This window comes from Malaya genurostris, chromosome 2, assembly GCF_030247185.1.
Source record: "Malaya genurostris strain Urasoe2022 chromosome 2, Malgen_1.1, whole genome shotgun sequence".
Classification (NCBI taxonomy): domain Eukaryota; kingdom Metazoa; phylum Arthropoda; class Insecta; order Diptera; family Culicidae; genus Malaya; species Malaya genurostris.
Genome location: NC_080571.1, coordinates 100,610,531 through 100,631,773, shown reverse-complemented (window position 1 = coordinate 100,631,773; position 21,243 = coordinate 100,610,531). Strand labels below are relative to the sequence as shown.

General features: G+C 37.7%; 1 protein-coding gene across 3 annotated transcripts in view; it reads left to right on the top strand.

Annotated features, from left to right (window-relative positions):
- The window catches only part of LOC131432716 (fructose-bisphosphate aldolase), a 76,643-nt gene that overhangs the window by 17,980 nt on the left and 37,420 nt on the right, over positions 1-21,243 (top strand). For all 3 annotated transcript variants that reach the window (XM_058599182.1, XM_058599180.1, XM_058599181.1), the window contains exons 3-5: positions 3,616-3,859; positions 17,102-17,292; positions 17,366-17,794. In XM_058599182.1, the coding sequence (XP_058455165.1) occupies positions 3,616-3,859; positions 17,102-17,292; positions 17,366-17,794 (864 nt within the window). The remainder of the gene's footprint in view (positions 1-3,615; positions 3,860-17,101; positions 17,293-17,365; positions 17,795-21,243) is intronic.

The window sequence follows — 21,243 nt, the reverse complement described above, 5'->3', positions numbered from 1 at the left end:
ATCAACTGTAATCGGTACGGTCAAAGTGTCTGTCAAATGAGATACTCGATAGTTCTATGACCAAGTAGAAGTATACTCAGTCAAAGACAGGCGACTTTTTTGTTTCTCTCTCTCATTCTCCTATTCCCTGTTGAAGTAAAAAAATTCCATGAGACTACTAACATAAACATAAATTGATAAAGTTCCTTGTCCTTCGCAAAAAGCCATCGGACTTCGGAGTGACAGGAGAAATGAAGATAATATCAATCGCATCGGCAATCAATGAGCGTCCTGGTGCGTGTGATATCAAAAGAATTTAAGTTATGACAGATCGGCTCTCAGACACTCAATATATGATGATTGGTAAAGCCTGGTTAGCAGCAGTCCAGTGACATAAGCTTTTCAATCTTCGTCGTGCAAAGTTGCAAAGTTGCTGCAAAGCAGCTCTGATCTGATCTCTGACTTTTTCGATTGATGCGCTTCAATTTATGATACTACAAAAAAAGTCAGAAAAAATATTTGTGTTGATTTTCACGCAATTAAATTTTTTTGAGCGCATCAAAAAGTACAAGTGTTTACTTTGGTATTCGGAACAAAAATAACGTGCTGCTATTACACACACATGACATTTGTCGGAATGGCGCTATCTTTTTTTTCCATAAATACGTTTATTTCTTAAGGCAGTTTACATAAGTTTTTCTTCGCCGTAGCATCACTTTTACATAATATTCTTATCCTAATTTAATTCTAACATAGTCACAACGTTTTGAATTTATTAAAACATATTCTCTTATAGCTTAAATATCATCTTAGGTAACTCGTCATTAATTATGAAATCTACTCGGAAATATTATTTGAACCAAACGATTAACTTCTATAAATTATAAAATAAGCTGTTATTTTTCAGACATTTTGTTGATAATTTCATAAACTGTTTCGAGTTTGTTTGTATCATTACATAATTTTTATTCCAATTTAGCTATTGGTTGAACTCATGGACGCAGCTGGGATCAGAACTAAGTCTTAAAAGGGGCCTTTATTAAATTGAAACTCCAATTTTCTTTATGAAATGATGAATAAGTTTCATGTATGAAAGGTCACGACAAGCAAGAATGTCTCGAACTGGGTTATTGGATAGTCTACCTTGGGTACGCAAGGAATTTATTAGTTGAGATCTGACATCACGATACTCCACGCATGTCCAAATGACATGATCAATATCGCGATAACCTTCGCCACAAGCACAATGATTAGTCTCGGAGAGCCCAATTCGAAGGAGATGTGCATCTAACGTGTAGTGATTGGACATGAGTCTGGACATCACACGAATGAAATCCCTACTCACATCCAGTCCCCTGAACCATGCCTTTGTCGATATTTTCGGAATAATTGAGTGCATCCACCGACCCAGATCATCTCTATCCCAAGATGCTTGCCAGCTGGCAGGTGTTCTTTGGCGAGACGAGCTATAGAATTCGTTGAAAGCAATCGGTCGCTCATAAATTTCACCCTCAATAGCACCACGTTTGGCTAAAATATCGGCTCTTTCATTGCCAGGAATGGAGCAATGAGCCGGGACCCAGACTATAGTGATTAGATAATTATTGTTCAATATGTCGTTCAGGCACTGTTTTATTTTGCCCAGGAAAAACGGTTCATTTTTGCCAGCAGCGTTTGAGCGAATGGCTTCAATTGCACTCAAACTATCTGTGAAGAGGAAATAATGGTTTGGAGATAATGTGACGATTACACTCAAACTATAATGAACTGCTGCTAGCTCTGCTATATAAACAGATGCAGGTTCTTGAAGCCTAAATGAGGCCGAAACATTATTGTTGAACATACCAAACCCTGTCGCTTCTTCAATTCGCGATCCGTCCGTATAAAACATTTTCTCAGAGTCAATATGCCTGAACTTACTTGAAAATATTTTTGGGATTTCCGTCGAGCGTAGATGATCCGCGATTCCACGCACTTCACGCTGCATGGATGTATCGAAAAATAAAGTTGAGTCAGGGGCACTTAGGAAGCTGACACGGATAGGAATATATCTTGAAGGGTTGATTTCCTGTGACATATGGTTAAAATATACTGTCATAAATTTTGTTTGAGATCGAAGCTCGACTAGTCGTTCGAAATTATTAATTACCATGGGATTCAGCACCTCACATCTTATTAGCAGGCGTGATGAAAGCTCCCAAAATCGATCTTTTAATGGAAGAACTCCCGCCAGAACTTCAAGACTCATTGTATGTGTCGAATGCATGCAGCCTAAGGCAATTCGCAAACAACGGTACTGAATTCGCTCAAGTTTGATAATATGAGAGTTTGCAGCGGAACGAAAACAAACGCATCCATATTCCATCACTGAAAGTATCGTTGTTTGATACAATTTTATTAGATCTTGCGGATGAGAACCCCACCAAGATCCTGTTATTGTTCGAAGAAAATTTACTCTTTGTTGGCATTTCGTTATCAGATACCTAATGTGTCCTCCCCACGTGCATTTGGAATCGAACCACACCCCGAGGTATTTAAAAGTTAAAACCTGTTGGATCATTCTTCCCATCATATGGAGCTGAAGCTGCGCGGGATCATGCTTTCTTGAAAAGACGACTAACTCTGTTTTCTCCGCAGAGAATTCGATACCAAGATGAACAGCCCAAACGGACAAGTTATCTAAGGTATCTTGCAATGGTTTATGCAGATCAATAGCTTTGGGCCCAATAACTGGAACCACGCCATCATCTGCCAATTGTCTTAGTGTACATGGGGTTACTAGACAGCTGTCAATGTCATTCACGTAAAAATTATAGAGGAGCGGACTGAGGCATGAGCCTTGCGGGAGACCCATGTAGATAATGGCGCTATCTGATTTCTGTTAAAAGTTACAGTGGGGTGCCGGTAACCGAACACCTTACCATACTGAAAAAAAAACACTTATCAAATCCTACACTGAATTTATTTGAAGGAAATTTTGTCCCAACATAGATCATTATGCTCTCTTTCAACTTTCCATATATACAGTGGAGTACCTAAAGAAATTTGCGCCAGGGGCAAAACTTGATTTACCGCCCTCATTGTTTATTTAGGGAGCAAAAAATAATTCCTCAATTCCATCTGTGGAGAGATCAATTTGGTGGGGAGAAAAAGGTCCCAAGGAATGAAGCAATTTTTCTCGAATGTGCTTTCCCGTATTCTGGACCAAGATTCTGAAGATAGATTTTGAACTCAGGTTTTGCAACTGATTTCTGTTACTTTTACCGTTCAAATTTCGCTCACTACATCAACCTTCGGCCAAGCATGAGAACACGTTTTTTTGTAAGCGTAAGGATAAAAGACACACTAACTAACCGTTCTTTATTAGCTGAATGTGAACTGTACGTCTTCAGTAGAAAATAAAACGGAATAAAATGTGATTCCTGGCGGTGAATCGCGGTTTAAATTTCAATCGACTAAATATTCGTTTCAATTTGCGTACGAAAACAAATTGTTCGGTGCAGAATACGTCATTCTTTCATGTTTTACCATCATATGCTTTTGTTTAGTTGTTTGTTTGTTAAAATTCCCACAAATTTGAAACCATTTATTTTTACCCGTGAAACATAATGGTACTATTTCACTGCTCATCCACAGGATATCGGTGTCGAGAACAACGAGGACAACCGTCGCCAGTACCGCCAGCTGCTGTTTACGGCCGAGAATCGTATCTCGGAGAACGTCTCCGGTGTCATCCTGTTCCACGAGACGCTCTACCAGAAGGCCGATGACGGTACCCCGCTGGTTGACCTGCTGAAGAAGAAGGGCATCCTGGCCGGTATCAAAGTCGACAAGGGTGTCGTTGATCTGTACGGCTCGGAAGGCGAATGTACCACTCAGGGTAAGTTCCTTGTGCATTTTTTTCTGTCTTCCTTTTTTATATCTCGAGTAATGTTACGACGCGACGTAGTACAAGGATTCACTCTAATTAAGCAGAACGAGCCTGAGGGAGTCGGTCGGAAACGGGTTCCTAATTAGGTTACATGAATCTTAACTCATCGAACGTTGAGAAAAGTAAGAGAGTAATGTTTCCTCATCATCGTGCATTCGTGCTACAGTGAACCGAAGCAGGGCAAGTCATTTTCTGTTCAGTTCTATTTATTTTTTCCCCATCCTAGCTTTGTTAGGGGAACGGGAATGTTGGCTATGGGCGGTTTTCACAATAAATATGGGTTAATTAGAGTCAGCTGGGATCATTTTCTGAGCACCACATACAGGTTCAGATTGAATCAAGGATCTTCTGTTCAATGGAAAATTAAGTATCGATCAGTACCTCTGTGTGACGGTGCAAATCCGTTTCGAAATAACGCTGATAGCAAGAACGGATCGAACATTTTACACAATGGAATGAAACGGAATGTTTATACGGGTAACAGTCTGCCCTTTATTTACATTGCTTCTAGAAGACAGCCGGTATTCGCCATCCAGCGCCATTCGCAAGATGCAACGAAGCTTATCAACGGAAGTGGTCTAACCAAAGATATGAAATTGAAGTTCCAATCAGCTTACGGCGAAAGTTATGTCTTGGTGCCGTGCTTTGGAGGTTTTACTTCTAAAAAAAAACAATTTAAGATATTCTTTTCTCATACCAAATCAATTCTGAAGCGTTGAAAAGGCCGAGGAAGATTGGATATGTGGAAGTTTAGTGTGATGAAAAATCTCGTTTCCACGGTCATGGCAAATTGTGGGGTGTCATTCAGTTTGTTTTGTCCATCACATAACTTTAAACACACGGCAGCATGGGCGGCAGTCCGACTACGGACAGAAACAGTACGAACAAGTTTTTTTGCACCGTAAAAGTGGTTTTATTCGAAGTGAACTACACTCGGTCGGGTTCGTAAAAGCAGAATTTAATTTGTACAACTTTGCGATGGCTTTGTCGGACATCCCGGTTGTAAGAGTTGTTCGTTTTGGCGTTAATGGAGAACATTTAAAATTTTATAAGGCTTCTAGTTATAGGATACATTTTGTAAGGTAAAAACGAGGTTTTAAACTCGAGAGGGGGATTAAAGCTAAGCTTTTAAATAACAAATTTTGTTATGATTTTTGATCTCTTGTTTTACCTAACGCATCAACATAATATTTTCTTCACGTCATCGGAGATCAGCAATTTGTGATATAATTTTCAGTAGTATGAGATAAGCTCAAATAACTCGAAATTAAAGTTTTCTTAAATGATTGATACTGCGTAGTTGACTCGTTCAGTTCAGAGCAGAATCCAGGTCCTGAATCCAATTCTAGAGTTCAGTTCTAGAACTCAGTTCCAGAATCCAAGACCAGATTTTTGTTTTCATTTCCAGAATCCAGAAAAATTTTTGCTCCTCGGTCAGAATCTAAGGCCAGAATTTAGTTCCAGACTTCTGGAACTGGAACCGAATTTCAGAATTGGATTCTAAGCGTGGATTTTGGAGCCGAAATCTAAAAAAGAGATCAGAATCTAGAATCTAAACCTGGACTTTGGAACTAAATTTCGGAAATGAATTCTGGATTTCGATCGGTATTTCGAAGCTGAATTCTAGAAATCAAATTGACGGTCAGACCAGACTTCATTTCCAAAATTCAATTGTATTTCAAGAATTCAGTTCTAAAACGTATTCCAGAAAACAGGTTCACAATTAAGTTCCAGATTCCAGGTCTATAATTTGGATCCAAAATTTAGTACCACATTTCCAGAAGAATAATCGAATTCAGGAACTAGGTTGTGACGATTTTTGAACTAAATTCCTGGATCTGGATTCAAGAATGGAGTTTTTGAGCTGAATTTTAAAACTGAAGTCTGGACCGAAATTCCGCAATTAAAATTCAGTGACAGACCAGAATCCAGGTCCAGAGTTCAGTCGACGGTTCAGTGCTAGGATTCTGATTCAGAATTCAATACCGAGCCAGAATCCTGGTCTAGAAATCAGTTGCAGAACACAGATTCAGTGATCAGTTCAACAATCCAGATCCAGAATTCAGTTCTAGAATGCAATTTCAGAATACAATTCTCAAGTTCAAGTTCAAAATTCAGTTGCAGAATCTAGTATCAAAATTGAGTTTCAGAATTCAGGTCCAGCTATCAGTTCTAGCATTTTCTTCGTATGTACGTCACCCGATTATGTCTGCGACATTACCCTCTCGTTTTTTGGAACACATCTTTATTTTTTCTATATAGGGGTGCAAATCAGAAACTCAAGAAAAACTACACGTAGAAATGTGGTCAGGTTTTAAACACTTACAGCTCAGTATATTTTGTATCAATTATGATTATTATTTCATCATTTGATAGGAAATATTTCTACGTTACGATTTGAATGTATCAAGCCACGTATTTTCAATTATACATGATTGAAATTTTGATTAGTAGCGAGCAGTGTCTTATTTGGCTGCTAAAAATCTTTGGCATACCGGATTTCCCTGCCATAGACGACGGTTTTGAAGGAGTAAGCGATGTATCAAAGAGAGAGCATCGCTCTGATTGGTCAATCGATGCAAAAGCGAAGCAGCTGGAAGCACGCGAATCTATAAATAGAAGCGAAACTAAAGCTAACGTTTCAGTCCTTCTCGTAGCAAGCTAGAGGTAGGTTGCTGCTAGACAGCAAGAGAGAAACGCCATAAAACGATTTGAAGTTTTAAAAGCTCGCTGTGCGTATTACATTTCTCTCCATGCTCTCTCGTAAATGTGTAAAAAGACTCACGATGTGGCCGGGTGGCCACGAAAGTTTTGATATTTTCGGTTACAAGTTTGATTACAGCACATAAAATCCAATAAAGCTACCGCTGGATTGGCAGCCTTGCTGAGCCGATTTTATTCCTCTCTCATGTTTCGTTACGTTTCCAGGGAACTAAAATAGCGCCACCATACAAATCGACTAACCTTTACAAAAATAACTTTCCCTTCACTTTTATCGCGACAACATATATGTTTTTATGCACTAGTCGCATCTAAATGAAATTATCTAGACATTGTCAGGATAGATTTTTGATCCATGCTTTTGAAGGCGAATTCTTCCTTCAGAAAAAAGACTTTCCCGACCGCTAAAGTCAAACAATCATTCTGAAATTTTCACAGAATAATCTAAACTAATCTTCTACGAGATTGTCAGTTGGGTTTTTTGATATTCGTCCCCGTCTCTGAGAAAATCAGATTCGAAGCGTGAAAATAGCCCTTTAAAATGCCCTAAAACACACTGGTCTCAGCCCTTAATTAATATGCTCTGATCTTGTGTCACGCAAACTCGGAATTCCATGTTATGTCGTCTCCCCATGAGAAATTGACAACTACCTCTGGATAAATTTTGAGTGCTTAAGATTAATTTCTAATTTATATTAGATGAACTCAATTGATAATGAGAAATAGTCTATCGCTTCAACCGAAATCGCAGAATGGTAGAGAAACTTAACGCTAAAAAACTGCTTGCATAAAAAACTTGAACACAAGCTTGGCGAAGAGATTCTTATGTCGTTTTCGCTTGATGCCAAACCTAACCCTGTTTTCACTCTAACTGCTGTCAAACCGTTTGTTTGAACCCAGTTTCGAACCTAGTTTCAACGTTGTTGAACTGAAAATCGAGTCAGTTTCAAACCTGGTTTTTATATCAGGTTTGCTCAAACCCTCGTTGCTAAGTGCGAAAACATTACAGTTTCGTGAAAAATGTTTGTTTGATGAAACTACCCTGGGTCAGCTTCAGTTTTTTCAAGCGAAAACGACATTAATTATCGAAATCGCAAGTATGTACAAAGCTATAATTGCATACATTTGGGATAATGGTGTAATTTCGTCGGTTATAAAACAAATGCAAATCAAGACAAATGATGTTCGGTGTTGGTTCGGATTAATTGAACTTTTTGATTGTAGATCAAATTTTGGTTGCCTTGTTCCACATCAATGGCTCGAACAACCCCGTGGGGCTGATCCTTGTAGTTTTTATCTACTACATGAGTCCTGACATATAAGCAATTGAATTCATGAACTGATTGAAATATAGAAAATTGGAAATTGACATTTCCCTTCATAAGCGCATTCTCGTTAAACTTCACGTAAGAACGTAAGAAAGCATCTCTACGTTTTGTTCATTGTTTGTGATAAAATTACTTTTCTCCATTTTCCAAGGGAAAGTCATTCTCATTAGTATCCAACAAGCGTTGCGATTCCGATGGTTCACATATCGCATTTGCGTCTAACTTTAATTTTCTTTACTAACAACGTAACGCTTGAAATCAATGATAATCGAATCGCATCACAAAAGTACCGACGTCTTCCGTTTAATAGATTTTTTTTCAGATTTAACAGGCGGTTCATTACTGTATCGAGTGATGCACGAAAGTGAACTGTCCAATTCAAGTTGCTTGTAGTGCGCTGCAAAATTCATGTCGTAAAGGCGTCAATTGCAAGAGTTTCTTTTTCCTTTCAGTTATTAGATATTTTCAATATCTAACTGATTGAAATAATTCACTTCTGATTACTATATTTTACTACATTATCTCTTCATTCAACCTATCAATTTCCGTCTAGCTTCGGAGAAAAGCTTTATTTGGAATGTTTTCTTCTTCCATGTTATTGATTGTCTTTCAGGATTGTAAATTGAATGATAAAAACCACCTAATGCTCAAATCCATTGATATTACAAAGTTAATAACAGAGATAATTTATATTTTTATAACATCTGCTTAGAATATGTCAATACAATGAATCAACTGTTTTGTCTAAATAGGGAAGTTTTTATTCTTTACGCGATAGTATTGCAAATTTTTCTCCAGTTTCCTCGAATAAGAGCTGTGAATCAAGACTTCCCGGGACTTAAATATAGGATATTGTTGAAACGTTCACTAGGGAAGTCAGTGAGTTTAGTGGTGCATCCGAGCATCTTGAAACCGGAACATACTGAGTCGTGCGCGAATACTACCAATACTGAAATTTTTACCAACAAATATCCTTCTCCCGTGACACTTGATGAGTGCGCAGTAGTATATACGGCCTCTAGTAACAACAAGTGTTGGACTAACATCCCTTCCCATTTCTTAGACGATCTACGTTCAGGCCTAGCCGGTGCCGGTACTAATCAATGAATTCTGGGATTACCAGAAGATGTACATTGAAGGAAGACTTACCAGTCCCAGGTCGGATCATCTAAAAACTCCCTGTACAATTTCAGCTAATCCCGATCAGTAACGGAGTAGCATCCAGGGGTGGTCGCTCAAGCTCAAGCTCAAGCTCGAATTATTTGTCACACACAAATTTGCTGATCTCGACGAACTGATTCGAATGGTATATGGGTGTAAGAAGTTAGGTTCTCCCAGCAAATATTGGAAGTTGAAATCAATAGAAATGTAGAATTGCTTTTAATTCGAAAATACTGTCATCTTTGTAATACATATGTCATATTCTAACAATTATGTTACCAAAAACGAACCGTGCTAAAAACGAAACGAGACAAACATCAAACGTAGTTTCTCCTCGAAGATCGATTCGTCGAAAATCATTTCATCAGTTTAGTTCATTCAGTCGTATCAGCACATGTTTTTTTCACAAAGACGAACCATTTCGTCAAAAGTTGCTTGACCATGTAATGCGAGATTCTTCATCGGAAGTTATTTCGGCGAAGGCCGTTCCACCGAAAATAATTTCTCCGAAGGTATTTTTCCCGACGGTATCTATACCGAAGACAATTTTGTGGAATATAACTTTATCAAAAGCCATTTCACAAAGACCATTACGCTACAGGTCAAAAGTAATTTTTCCGGAACGCTATTTTTTATAAATTTATCTGAAATCCATTTCGTCTAGTTATGGGCAATACGAGTCATTTCAATGAGCGGCTCTGAACCGAACTCTTTTTCGTAAGAGCTGGTTCAATTGAACGCCTTTTCGAGAGAGTAAGTGTGAGAGCCATGGAAATATATGAGCGGGATGGGCGATCTAACGTTGTATTTCACAACTAGGGGTGTACGTGTGCGGAACATTGACGTAAATTAGTTGAAATTACAATTAAAAATTATCTATGTTTCTTCTCCTATTCCAACAGAATATTCTTCGAAAATTCACTGGGGAATGAATGTTCCTATGTATTTTTGACAGCTTTATTATAAAACATTATCGTTTGAACAACACCGCAATCTACATGTCGAACTGTCTTCTTGAGAGCCGTGTTTGAACTTTGAAGAGCCGTGGTTCGTTCGCTCAATTGCTACGAGTCGGTTCTAATGAACGGGTCGTAAGCGCTCGCTCATCACTAATTTCGTCAAAGCCGAAATCCGTAATGTATAATGTCAAATATGGTTTCACCGGGGTCCAATCTACTGAAAGCCGTTCCAACGGAAACCTTCGGTAAAGTAACTTTCAGCCATGTCACCAATGATCATTGACCGGAGGGATGATTCATTGAATGTCATTTCACTGAAACTCGTTTAACAGAATGTCACTTTCCGCAGCACATTTTGTTGAAAGCTATTCCGCTGAAAGTCATTTAGCCGGAAGGCATTTCGTCGAAGGTCATTTAACTGTAGGTCATTTTACTGAAGGTCATTTCTTAGAAGCCATGATACCGAAAGTTATTTTAATGAAGACCATCGAGCAGAATTTTTTTCATTGAAAGCTTTTCGTCACAGAACACACCGTTGAAGCCCACTTCGTGGTCGTTTCATGAAAGTTAATTTTGTAGATGGTCATTCAGCCAGAGATAATTTCGTCGAATAATACTTTTCCGGTCATTTCGCCGAAGGCCGTTTTGTCAATAAACATCTCACCGAAGGTCATTTTTGCAACGGTCATTACCCTGAGAGTCATTTCTCTCAGGGTCGTTTCCCAAAAAAAAACATTTCAGCGAAGGCAACATCACTGAAGGTCATTTCATGGAAGCCATGCTACCGAAACTTATTTTACCGAAGGCCATTGTGCTGAATTTTATTTCAGAGAAGGCCATTTCGCCGAAAGTCGTTTTGCCAAAAAAAAAATATCTCATCGAAGGTCATTTCTGCAACGACCGTTTCCCTGAGAGTCATTTCGTTGAAGGCAATTTCGATGATGATCATTTCACTGAAGTCATGTTACCGAAAGCCATTTCGGTGATGGTCACTTCGTTGAAGACCATTTCACGTAAGGACATTTGACTGAATTAGGTTAATTCACTGAGGCTAAATTTTGACATTCGTAGTTGTGACTCGGAATCAGAATTATACTGCATGTCATTGTCGGTGTTGTCGGATTTCTATGGAATGTGTGAAAGTTGTCGATGTCGTGTTATGTCATTCAGACTGAATGTCTAGGGTTTGTTCTGCAAAGGGCCCATACGCAAGTGTTTTTATTTTATTGTTTCAGTGGTCGTGTTTCATCTCGCGTTTTTGACAGCAGAGCGAATGGGAGAAAAGACATACTGGTGAGATCGTTCCTTGGAGATATTTCATATTTTTCTTATTATATTTCGAGTATCGAAAATCAGGTTTTGTTGAGATCATATTGTTTACCAAAACAGATCCGGATCTCTTTCCCTCCTTACTAACAAATCTCCTATCCCGTGATGCTCGTGGAGATACAGTGGTACCCGCGGTCTCTAGAAACAACGAGTGTCGGACTAAAATTCCTTCCTTTCCCTCAGTAGCACAGCCTTTGGTCATAGCCAGCGTCGTTATTGATCATTTAATAAAAAGTTAGGAGTGAGTGGGTATGTACAGTGAAAATGATTTGTTTCTCCCAAGCTTCATTTTCTTGGTTCATTGTACATTTCCACTCATTCGGTCAATCACGAAGTGCAACTACGGGCGATCTACTTCAGCTCAGCTCAGCTCAGCTCAGAGTTACTAAATAAAAATTTGACTTTATTCTGAAACAAATTGAGTTGAATAAACACTTAACCATATCTCAAATTATTGCTTCCCGCCAAATGATTGAAATGGGAAATGAATTTGTCAAATTTTTCCCGCAAATAGAAAAGCAAGTTCAGATGAAGTTAGGATGCTGTTCCGATTGTTTCCTGATATGCTCATTACTGCTCAATTAATACCAATTAACTCTATACAAAACCCCCTTATTTGCATAAGCGCTTACTGTTGCATAGTAACGAAGGGAAGCAATAGAAAAGATCGCCTGGTTATAAAGAACTGCACCAACAACCGGTGCCTGTTTCGCGTGCAAAGCAAACTCATTGTTTATCCTGATTGCTTTCGCTATCGCAAAGCACAAACACTTCGGTCGGTTTCTCTCCCCCTATTCTGTACCCTGTCCTAATCTAGTGCCTCATTTAATTTACTTCACAACAACATTGCTATCGGTCGCGCAATTATAACACCATTCATTGATCACAACCAACCATCATTCTCTGCATGCAATCACCCACCCACTTGTGGGTTAATTCTGTCGAACCGGGATGTTGACTGTTTGCAAAGCAGCTGATAATAATAGCTGATGTATTACGCCGTTCCTGTACCGGTTGGTGTGTTAGTTTTGCTCTGTGTTATCCTACGCCGAAGACCCTCAGCTGCGGAAGGTGACAATGATAGTTTCGTGCGTAATTTCAACTACTTTGGCATGTTTTCAGTTCCATATGAACGGATATGCAATGAGGAGTTAAAGACTAAATCATGAAATATAGCCATGAAAATAATCTAGAACTGTTCCGGAATAATGTTTGACTAATCTTGGGAAAATTTTCTCGACAACGATGTAGCAATTGGCAATTTTTTAAAGCATTTCATTACATTCAATACATTTCCAAATCGTCAAAGAGAATTTGAAAAGCACCTCGAGTCTCAATTCTATCTTTTAAAACTAAAGTCTTTTGCAAAGGTAATACAACTCAGAGTAATTACAAAACTTTTTCCTGAAAAATAGGGGACCATGCATGACAGTGATGTGAATGGTACCGTACTTCTTGCCATTTTTTAATTTTTCGCTGATTTATTCACTTTGATCTTTGCTCTTCATCTGTTTGCTCGTTGGCTGTGAAGCGTATGATAACATAGCTTATTAAGAATTTTTCTCTGATGCTCCGGAACCAGAAATCGGTTTCACTAGAAATTTAATAGCAGCCTATGGGACTATACGACCTGTTATATGAGCCTATTTTGACAAAATCAGTTCAGACATCTCGAAGAAAATTGAAGTTCTTGACCACTATTTCCGGTACTTCCGGAACTAAGAACCGGTATATTCGAAATAAAATATTTCGGCCATCAAATAAAACCAAATCAAATTCCACTGCAAATGATCCTTTTTTTCTAAATTCAATTTTTGTAGTTTTTGATTTGGCTCAAATTTGCCATAAGCGTTATTAATGGCCAAACGACACAATTTGCAGTTTGCCATTTTAACTCTAGCCTTACTTTTGAGAAGGGACAAAGAAAAACATTCCTTGAAAATTTGCAATAATAGATATCCCAGAAACGATGGGTTCGATCGATTTGGTATCTTCTGCAATGTTTTAGGTAATTGTAAGGACTGTGTAAAAAAAACCTGTTTCAATCTACGTAGTGGTGAAATGAGGCCTTTCTCATATCAATCATACTATCATGTATAATAGTGTGATATTCTTCAAAATAGATTTCTTCGATTCTTGAAAGGATAACCGAAATCGGTTTGTTCGATCGTTTACTGATAAAAACTATCAATTGGAGTTTTTTCGCCTTTTTTTAAGTGATGGTATAAAACCTCCCGTTTGAATCCAAGTTTGTAAAAATCGGTCAAACCATCGCTGAGAGAATTGAGATCAATTTGGGAAAATTTCACTATTTCCGGTGCCTCCGGAATCGGAAAACGGAAACCAGGATAGCCGAAATAGGTTTGTTAGGCCATTTACTGAGGATGACTACCGATTGAAATAGTCTTGAGGTTAGTTTAGAAGTTTTTTTTCGTATTTTGTTTCGCCACTCAAAGTGACGGTATACCATTATAGACATACTTTACCCTATAATTCCGGAATCGGAGAAATCATCCAGATGAAACTCAAAAGTTTAGTAATGGACCGTAAATCCATTCACTTGATCTTAAGTTTTTAAAAATTGGTCACGCTATCTCTGAGAAAAGTGAGTAATTTTAAAATTCAATTCTTACGCTAATCACGCTATAAATCCGGAAGTCGGATCCATATGAAATTTAGCAGTTTCGTGAAGGACCATGATGGAACGTGAAGGACCATTGAATCTAAGTTTGTGAAATTCGGTCGCGCCATCTCCGAGAAAACATAATTCACATATTTTCATTTTTTTGCACATTTTACCCCATAACTCCGGAAGTCAGATCGAAATAAAAATTCAGGAATTTAATGTAGAATCTAACGAGTTTTCATTTGAATTCAAGTTTTGAAATCTGTTCAAATGTTAAAACTTGTTCAGCCATCTCCGATAAAAATTGGTGCATTTATTTTCACATTTTACCCCATAATTTAATAACCGGAGGTCGGATCCAGATAATATTCAGGAATTTTGTATGGGACTACAAGACTTTTAATTTGAATTTAAGTGAAAGTCGGTCCGGCCATATCCGAGAAAACTTAGTGCAAAAAACGCTTCATACACACATACACACACAGACATTTTGCGTACTCGACGAACTGAACGACGATGATGAACGACGAACTCAAATAGTATTTGACACTCGGCCTTGCGGGCCTCGGTTCAAAAGTTGGTTTTCACGGTGATTCCATAACCGTGAAAAACATTTGAACATTTTTTGAAAAACATTTTTTGGATATTTTAAATATTCAAACATTTCAAAAAATGTATTTTTGATTTTTTGATATGTTGTAGCTAAAGCTCAAAATAAATAACTGTCAAATTTTTATAATGGAGAAATAATATTGTAAAAAGTTACACATTTTCAAAAAAATGTAAATTGCTGAAAATCTTTTTATATTTTTCAACAAAATTTTACTAAAGTACGCTGAATTTCCAATAAAAAAGATGTTATTCAAAATTCGTGGCAAAAGCTTCTCGTTGTCTAGGATTTGTCATGAGAACCGCCAAGCAATTCACAGATATATATTGTTTGAAATCTCTCTACTGCTCGCTTGTACGGTCAACACTCGAATATTGTTCGTCAGTATGGAACCCTCACTTTCATAATGGAGCTTTAAGACTTGAATCAATACAGCGCAGATTCGTTCGTTTCGCTCTTCGTCGTTTGCCCTGGAATAACCCTCACCAGCTGCCTAGTTATGAAAGCCGTGCGATGCTCATCGGACTCGATACTCTACAAGTACGCCGAGATCTGTTCCGTGCAATGCTGATTGCCGATATTTTGACGAACAATATTGATTGCCCTGCACTACTTAGTGAAATCAACATCAACGTTCGTTCTAGAGCTCTTCGCAACAACAACCTCCTCAGAATGCCTCTACGTCGTACTAACTACGGAATCAACGGTGCCGTTATTGGATTGCAGCGAACCTTCAATGGCGTATCGATGGGATTCGATTTCCATTTTCCTCGTAGCAGAATAAAAGCGAATTTTTTGAATATTCTTAGAAATAATCATTAGGACTTTAGTTTGTCTGTTGATTAAAATATATAAATAAATAAATAAAAAATAAATAAATAAAATTCTGCTATATGCTACCGTTACCGAAACACAGCGGTTTGAAAAAGTAATCAAGAAATTTTTATTTTTGTTACAATTTACCCGAAAGAGTTTTATTTTAAGTTGTTATATAATGTTTGAGGGTCACATTTGTTAATCCGATTTTCACGAATCATGATTCAAATTAAAGCTCTCATTGTCTTTAAATATACTGTGCAATTTCATCTAGATTCGACTTCCGGTTCCGAAATTATAGGGTAATGAGTGTCAAAACATTCAAATCGTTATTCAAAATAACGATGCAAAACCGGTGCACGTCGGTACGTTCTGGTACTAAAGAAAATTCTAGATTTGGCTGATTCAATTTATAGGCTTTAGTATTTACTTACTAAACGAACCGACTTCGGCTATACTTAACGAGATTCAATAAATTTTCTCAGAGACGATTCGATCGATTCCCGCAAACTTAGGCAAAAATAAAAAATCCTATAATCTCATCGGTTGCTGATTAATTTCATCCGGACCCGACTTCCGGATCCTGATCGACAGGGCGAAGTGTGTTCAGTCATATAGTGCGACGACGCAAAAAAAAAGTAAAATTTTTATTAACTTGACATAACTTTTACAAATTGAGAACGTTATGTTAGTTTATACTCAAAGAAAGTTTCTCATTTTATTCAAAATAGAAATAAATAGAAATTTATTTACTGAATCTTCCAGTGAAATTTTTGGAAATATAAGTAATTTGAGAAAGGTATCATTGCATCACTAGGTGGATTAAGACAGGTTTTTTAATGTAGTTTTTCGTTACTTCGATCGATTATCTACAAATTCGTCTTGGTCAACTTTTTTGGATCATTTGCACTTTTCGAATGAAAACGATTTGAAGATGGTGCATGAAAAAATACATCCCTTCTTTATCAAAATCAGTCCTGAGTCGAAATGGTCTCTCCATCCGTGCAAAACAAATGGTTGGCCATATCATTTTGAAAACGTGTGTCAAAGTTCATTCGAATTAGATAAAGTCGATCGGGATGCTGCCAACTATTCTGCTTTTAATTTCATAATTGCTCTTATTTTAAAACTTATCGAGCACCCGTCGTAGTTTTTCCTATGATGCAAAGTTTTGCTTAAGTAACCAGTCCCATTTAAATCCGTGTTATTTTCCTCGCCATGTCTTTTGGGTAGTACATTTTCTCCATTGCACGATTTATGTAAGTTTAGGGTTTTCGGTTTCATTTATTTTTAACTGGATATAAAATAAATGCGGATTTCAGAAGTGAGCAACGTTCACTGGGTCCCTCCTAATGCTTAAAGTTTTTACCAGATAAGCTTTGTTTGGACAAATCTGCACACTTCATTTGATGGACACTCTCCAAAAATAACACTTCGGATGAGTGCCGTGCCGCATGTAGCCGTAATTATCTCTGCGGATAGTAATAAAAAAAACCGGATGGAAACGATAAAAATAATCGGCCATGAAATCAGGGTTCCATTATTGTCACGTGTTTCATATTATGCTTGATTATCTGTTCGTTAAAGATTATTATAATTAATTTCTGGTAATGTGTTTTTTCTTCTTCTTCTTCTTATCAGGCTTGGATGATTTGGGTGCACGCTGTGCCCAGTACAAGAAGGACGGTTGTGACTTCGCCAAGTGGCGTTGCGTGTTGAAAATTGGCAAGAACACCCCAAGCTACCAATCGATCCTGGAGAATGCCAACGTTCTCGCTCGCTACGCCTCGATCTGTCAGTCGCAGCGCATTGTCCCGATTGTTGAGCCTGAGGTAAGTGTGGCACCCGCCAGGGCACTCAGATAACTAGATGAGTAAATTGCATTCTTTCCCAATTCGAACACAGATCCTCCCTGACGGTGATCACGATCTGATTCGTTGCCAGAAGGTTACCGAAACCGTTCTGGCCGCCGTGTACAAGGCACTGAACGATCACCATGTCTTCTTGGAGGGTACACTGCTGAAGCCAAACATGGTGACAGCCGGTCAGAGCTGCCCGAACAAACCATCGGCTCAGGAAATCGCTTTGTCTACCGTGCTGGCTCTGCGTCGTACCGTTCCGGCTGCCGTTCCCGGAGTTACCTTCCTGTCCGGTGGTCAGTCCGAGGAGGAAGCTTCCGTCAATCTGAACGCCATCAACCAGGTGCCGCTGTTGAGACCGTGGGCCCTGACCTTCTCGTACGGACGTGCCCTGCAGGCCTCGGTACTGCGTGCCTGGGGTGGCAAGAAGGAGAACATCAAGGCCGCTCAGGATGAGCTCATCAAGCGCGCTAAGGTAAGAGTCGTTTGTTTTGAATTCCTCGACTCCAGCTCAAAAACTTACCCCAATCCTATGCCACGACAATGATCTTTCATCCTTTCTCTGGAGGTACTAGTTCTGTCGGGTGGAGCAAACGTTTCCTTCCACGGATCGACACCCGTGACCTATTGGTTGACAATCAATCACTGTCTGTCGACATTCACTCTTTGTTGTCTGAGTGTTCACGATGATAATAATAATAATAATAAGAATCATAATAATGGTAACAGTTATTGATATTATTATTATTATTATTATTATGAGCAGGATATGAAATAAAAAACGTTCGTTGAATGGAAAATAATTCCTTCTCAACCTGACGCTGCCCGCCCTTCCGCGTCCGTCCGCTTTGGGAGCAGATTTTCTTCCGCGCCTCGTTTGTGACTGGTTGCAAGGAAATCCGATCTGTCCTTCGTGGAAATATTTTTTCCTCGGTTATTTTCCGCGCACTTTGACTGCGAGTACATAACGGATTGGCGACACGATGGTGCCTTGAAATGTGGGAGACAATCTCCTCTGCTGCTGCAGCGCCCTAGGATTTGCTTCTTTTTCATTTTTTTTTGTTTCATTGGCGAACACTGATAGCAACCGCCGCTCGAACAAGGGCTTGGGGAAGCTCTAGAAACAATACATAAACATATAGAATGTGAACTGACTGCGGCTGCAATGGATTGTGAAAGGAAATTTTGTTTTGATGAAAAAGAGGAAAATGATGAAACAATAGCTGGTGAATAGCGGTTGAAGGAGATCAAACGGTGCGGACGATTTGATGTTGGTGGAAGTAACTTTTAATGGTTTCCCCCTAATGAACATAATGTCCTTTCCGGAAACATATTATTCCATACAATTGGGTTTAGTTATTTCCCGTGTTTGCTTATTGAAGTCTTGGTCTCTTTATGAGTATCGGTCGAAGGTTCATGGTATGGATGGTTCGGTGTACTTAAGAAGAAAATAATACTTTATCAGCTTTTAGAATTATGATACCATACACTTATTCAAATTATACTTATGCTAATATTCTACAAGTGTTCGAAATTTTAAGAAATGAAACCGTATTAATTTACAAAGTTGTCTTAAGTAGTTTCATTAAAACTAGACAATAGAACATCTATCGTCCTTTTGTAATCAGATTCATTCCATAGAAGAAATCTGGAATGTCTCAAAGTCTGATTTTTCAACAAATGGTTAAGTACGATGTGGTTCAATAAAAATCCATTCAACTCGTCTCAACTAAACTTGAAGGACAAACACACTGTCGATTACGCCACATCTAGCTCCTGATCATTTATGGCTTTTCTACTCTGAACTCCGAATAAAAATTATACTTTTTTTTTATTCAATATTACAATATATTTTTAGGCACACTAAAAATTATACTTAATTATTTGTAAGAATTTCAAATCTGAATCAACATTTGAAATAGACGAAAAACAAATGCTATTTCACAACTAAAACCCTTCGAAACATAGTTAGAAACAATACAATTTATAATCTTGATCGAAAACTTAACCAGAAAATTGTTGCAATTCGTTTTGTTTTGATAAAAATAAAATACGCCCTGCTTATATGCAAACAGTCGTTTCGCGCCCGCAAATCTGCTAGCACTGTGAATTCGCCATAGATAAAAATGTCGGATTTTCTGAATTACTCGATTATTGAATAATTAAATATAATCTATGGAACTAATTAGGTAAAATTTAAATCAATTAACATATCCCTATCAATCACTCGATTATTAGTACTTGATTTTTCGAATTAATCGAACATTAGTTTTAAACCAATCGATTAAATTTCAGTGGAATATCTGTGTTATTAATGGATTACTCGATTAATCGATAGACATTCCGGCATCCTGTCATGCCATCGCGCTTATTTGTGGTTACGTTGAAAAACTTATTTGTTTATGGCGAGTAGGAGTAAATTAAATACTGAATTACGCCAACAGTGAGATTTTATACATAATGGTTTCGGTTTTCTGTCGATAATATTCGGATATAATGTATGTTAGCTATCGTGTTTGTGCTTTGTGTTGTTAAAGAACACAACCCAATTGAATGTCGCTTGCATACATTAATTGCTATTGAAATTTAGTTCCACGGCATTCATGCAAATGTTGATAGTCATGATGTCCTAAACAATGTTCCGCCTAACAGCAGTAGACTACAGTTGGCTTCCACCAAATATGCGATTGCCATTACTATGATTTTGAAAACTACATCGTAATACAATTCAGTTCATATTAACAACGTAAAAACCACAGCTGTATTCCAATATTAACAATTTATTAGACGGAAATCTACGGCGAAACGGTCGTGACAATTTAAAAACGGCGAAATGTTAAGATTAAAATTGATTCGAATAAATCTTGTTGTAGTTGCTGAAAATTTCTCAACAGTTTTAGGCGAAACACGTAAATACAATAATGTTAGGAAAATAAAACTTTTGAATTATGACCTTGATTAAAATTTCCTTGTAAACATGATTTAACAATTTCGTAATAGAAGTGATAGTTCATGAATAGTTCTATCAAAATAAAGAGTCCCCGCTGCACGACCACAATTGGGCCGGGGAAAAATGAATTGTATCAAAAAAATAAAATGCTTTGTGTACACATTGGCTCTTCTGTCATTTTCTCATGTTGGTCTAAAAATAGTATAATTTTTTCAAAGTGCGAAAAGTTTACCGATGAGTTTTTAATTCTTCAAAACAATTTTAATATTTTTCACAAAATAATCCTTCAGTGATTCCCAATACTTGGTTCCTATTAATTTGAACTATCTAATGACAGAACACGGAACGACCGAAATTAGCTCTGCGCCTAATTCGTATTACTGTTTTTGAATTAGTTGATTTTAACAACAAAATTTTCTAAATAACTATAAAACTAGTTAAAATTGAGAATTTACTTTGCTGAAAAAACTCTTATTGTTAATGAATGTATTTAGTTGGCAAATATCCTGGACACAAACCATCAATACTTCAATCCAACACGAAATTCTCATAGACAACTAATTCTGTTATTAAAATCAGAAAACTTGTTTTTATTTATCTATCACCATCATTACAGAAGGACAGCACAAAGAAAACAAAAATGAAATGGGTTTTATTAACACGTTTATTAGCCAAAAACTCATGAGAAGTGTCAAAGCAAAACAATCCATTAAAAAGCTAAAAAGGACAGTCTTGTTGAAGCTGCTTGCAAATTGTTTAGATGTTTTTCGTATATGTTACGATATATCCATATATAAATTTCTAAACCGATTTGTAAAAATGTCGTAAACTCTTAGTGGAAAGTGTATTTATTCAAGTGTATTTTTACGTGGAACAGTGAAGTGAGTTTCGAATGTTGCACTCTATTGTATATGTCAAATGATGGTTTTTGTATCTTCCAACCTTCCGGGCTAGACCGTTTGGTGTGCTACTTG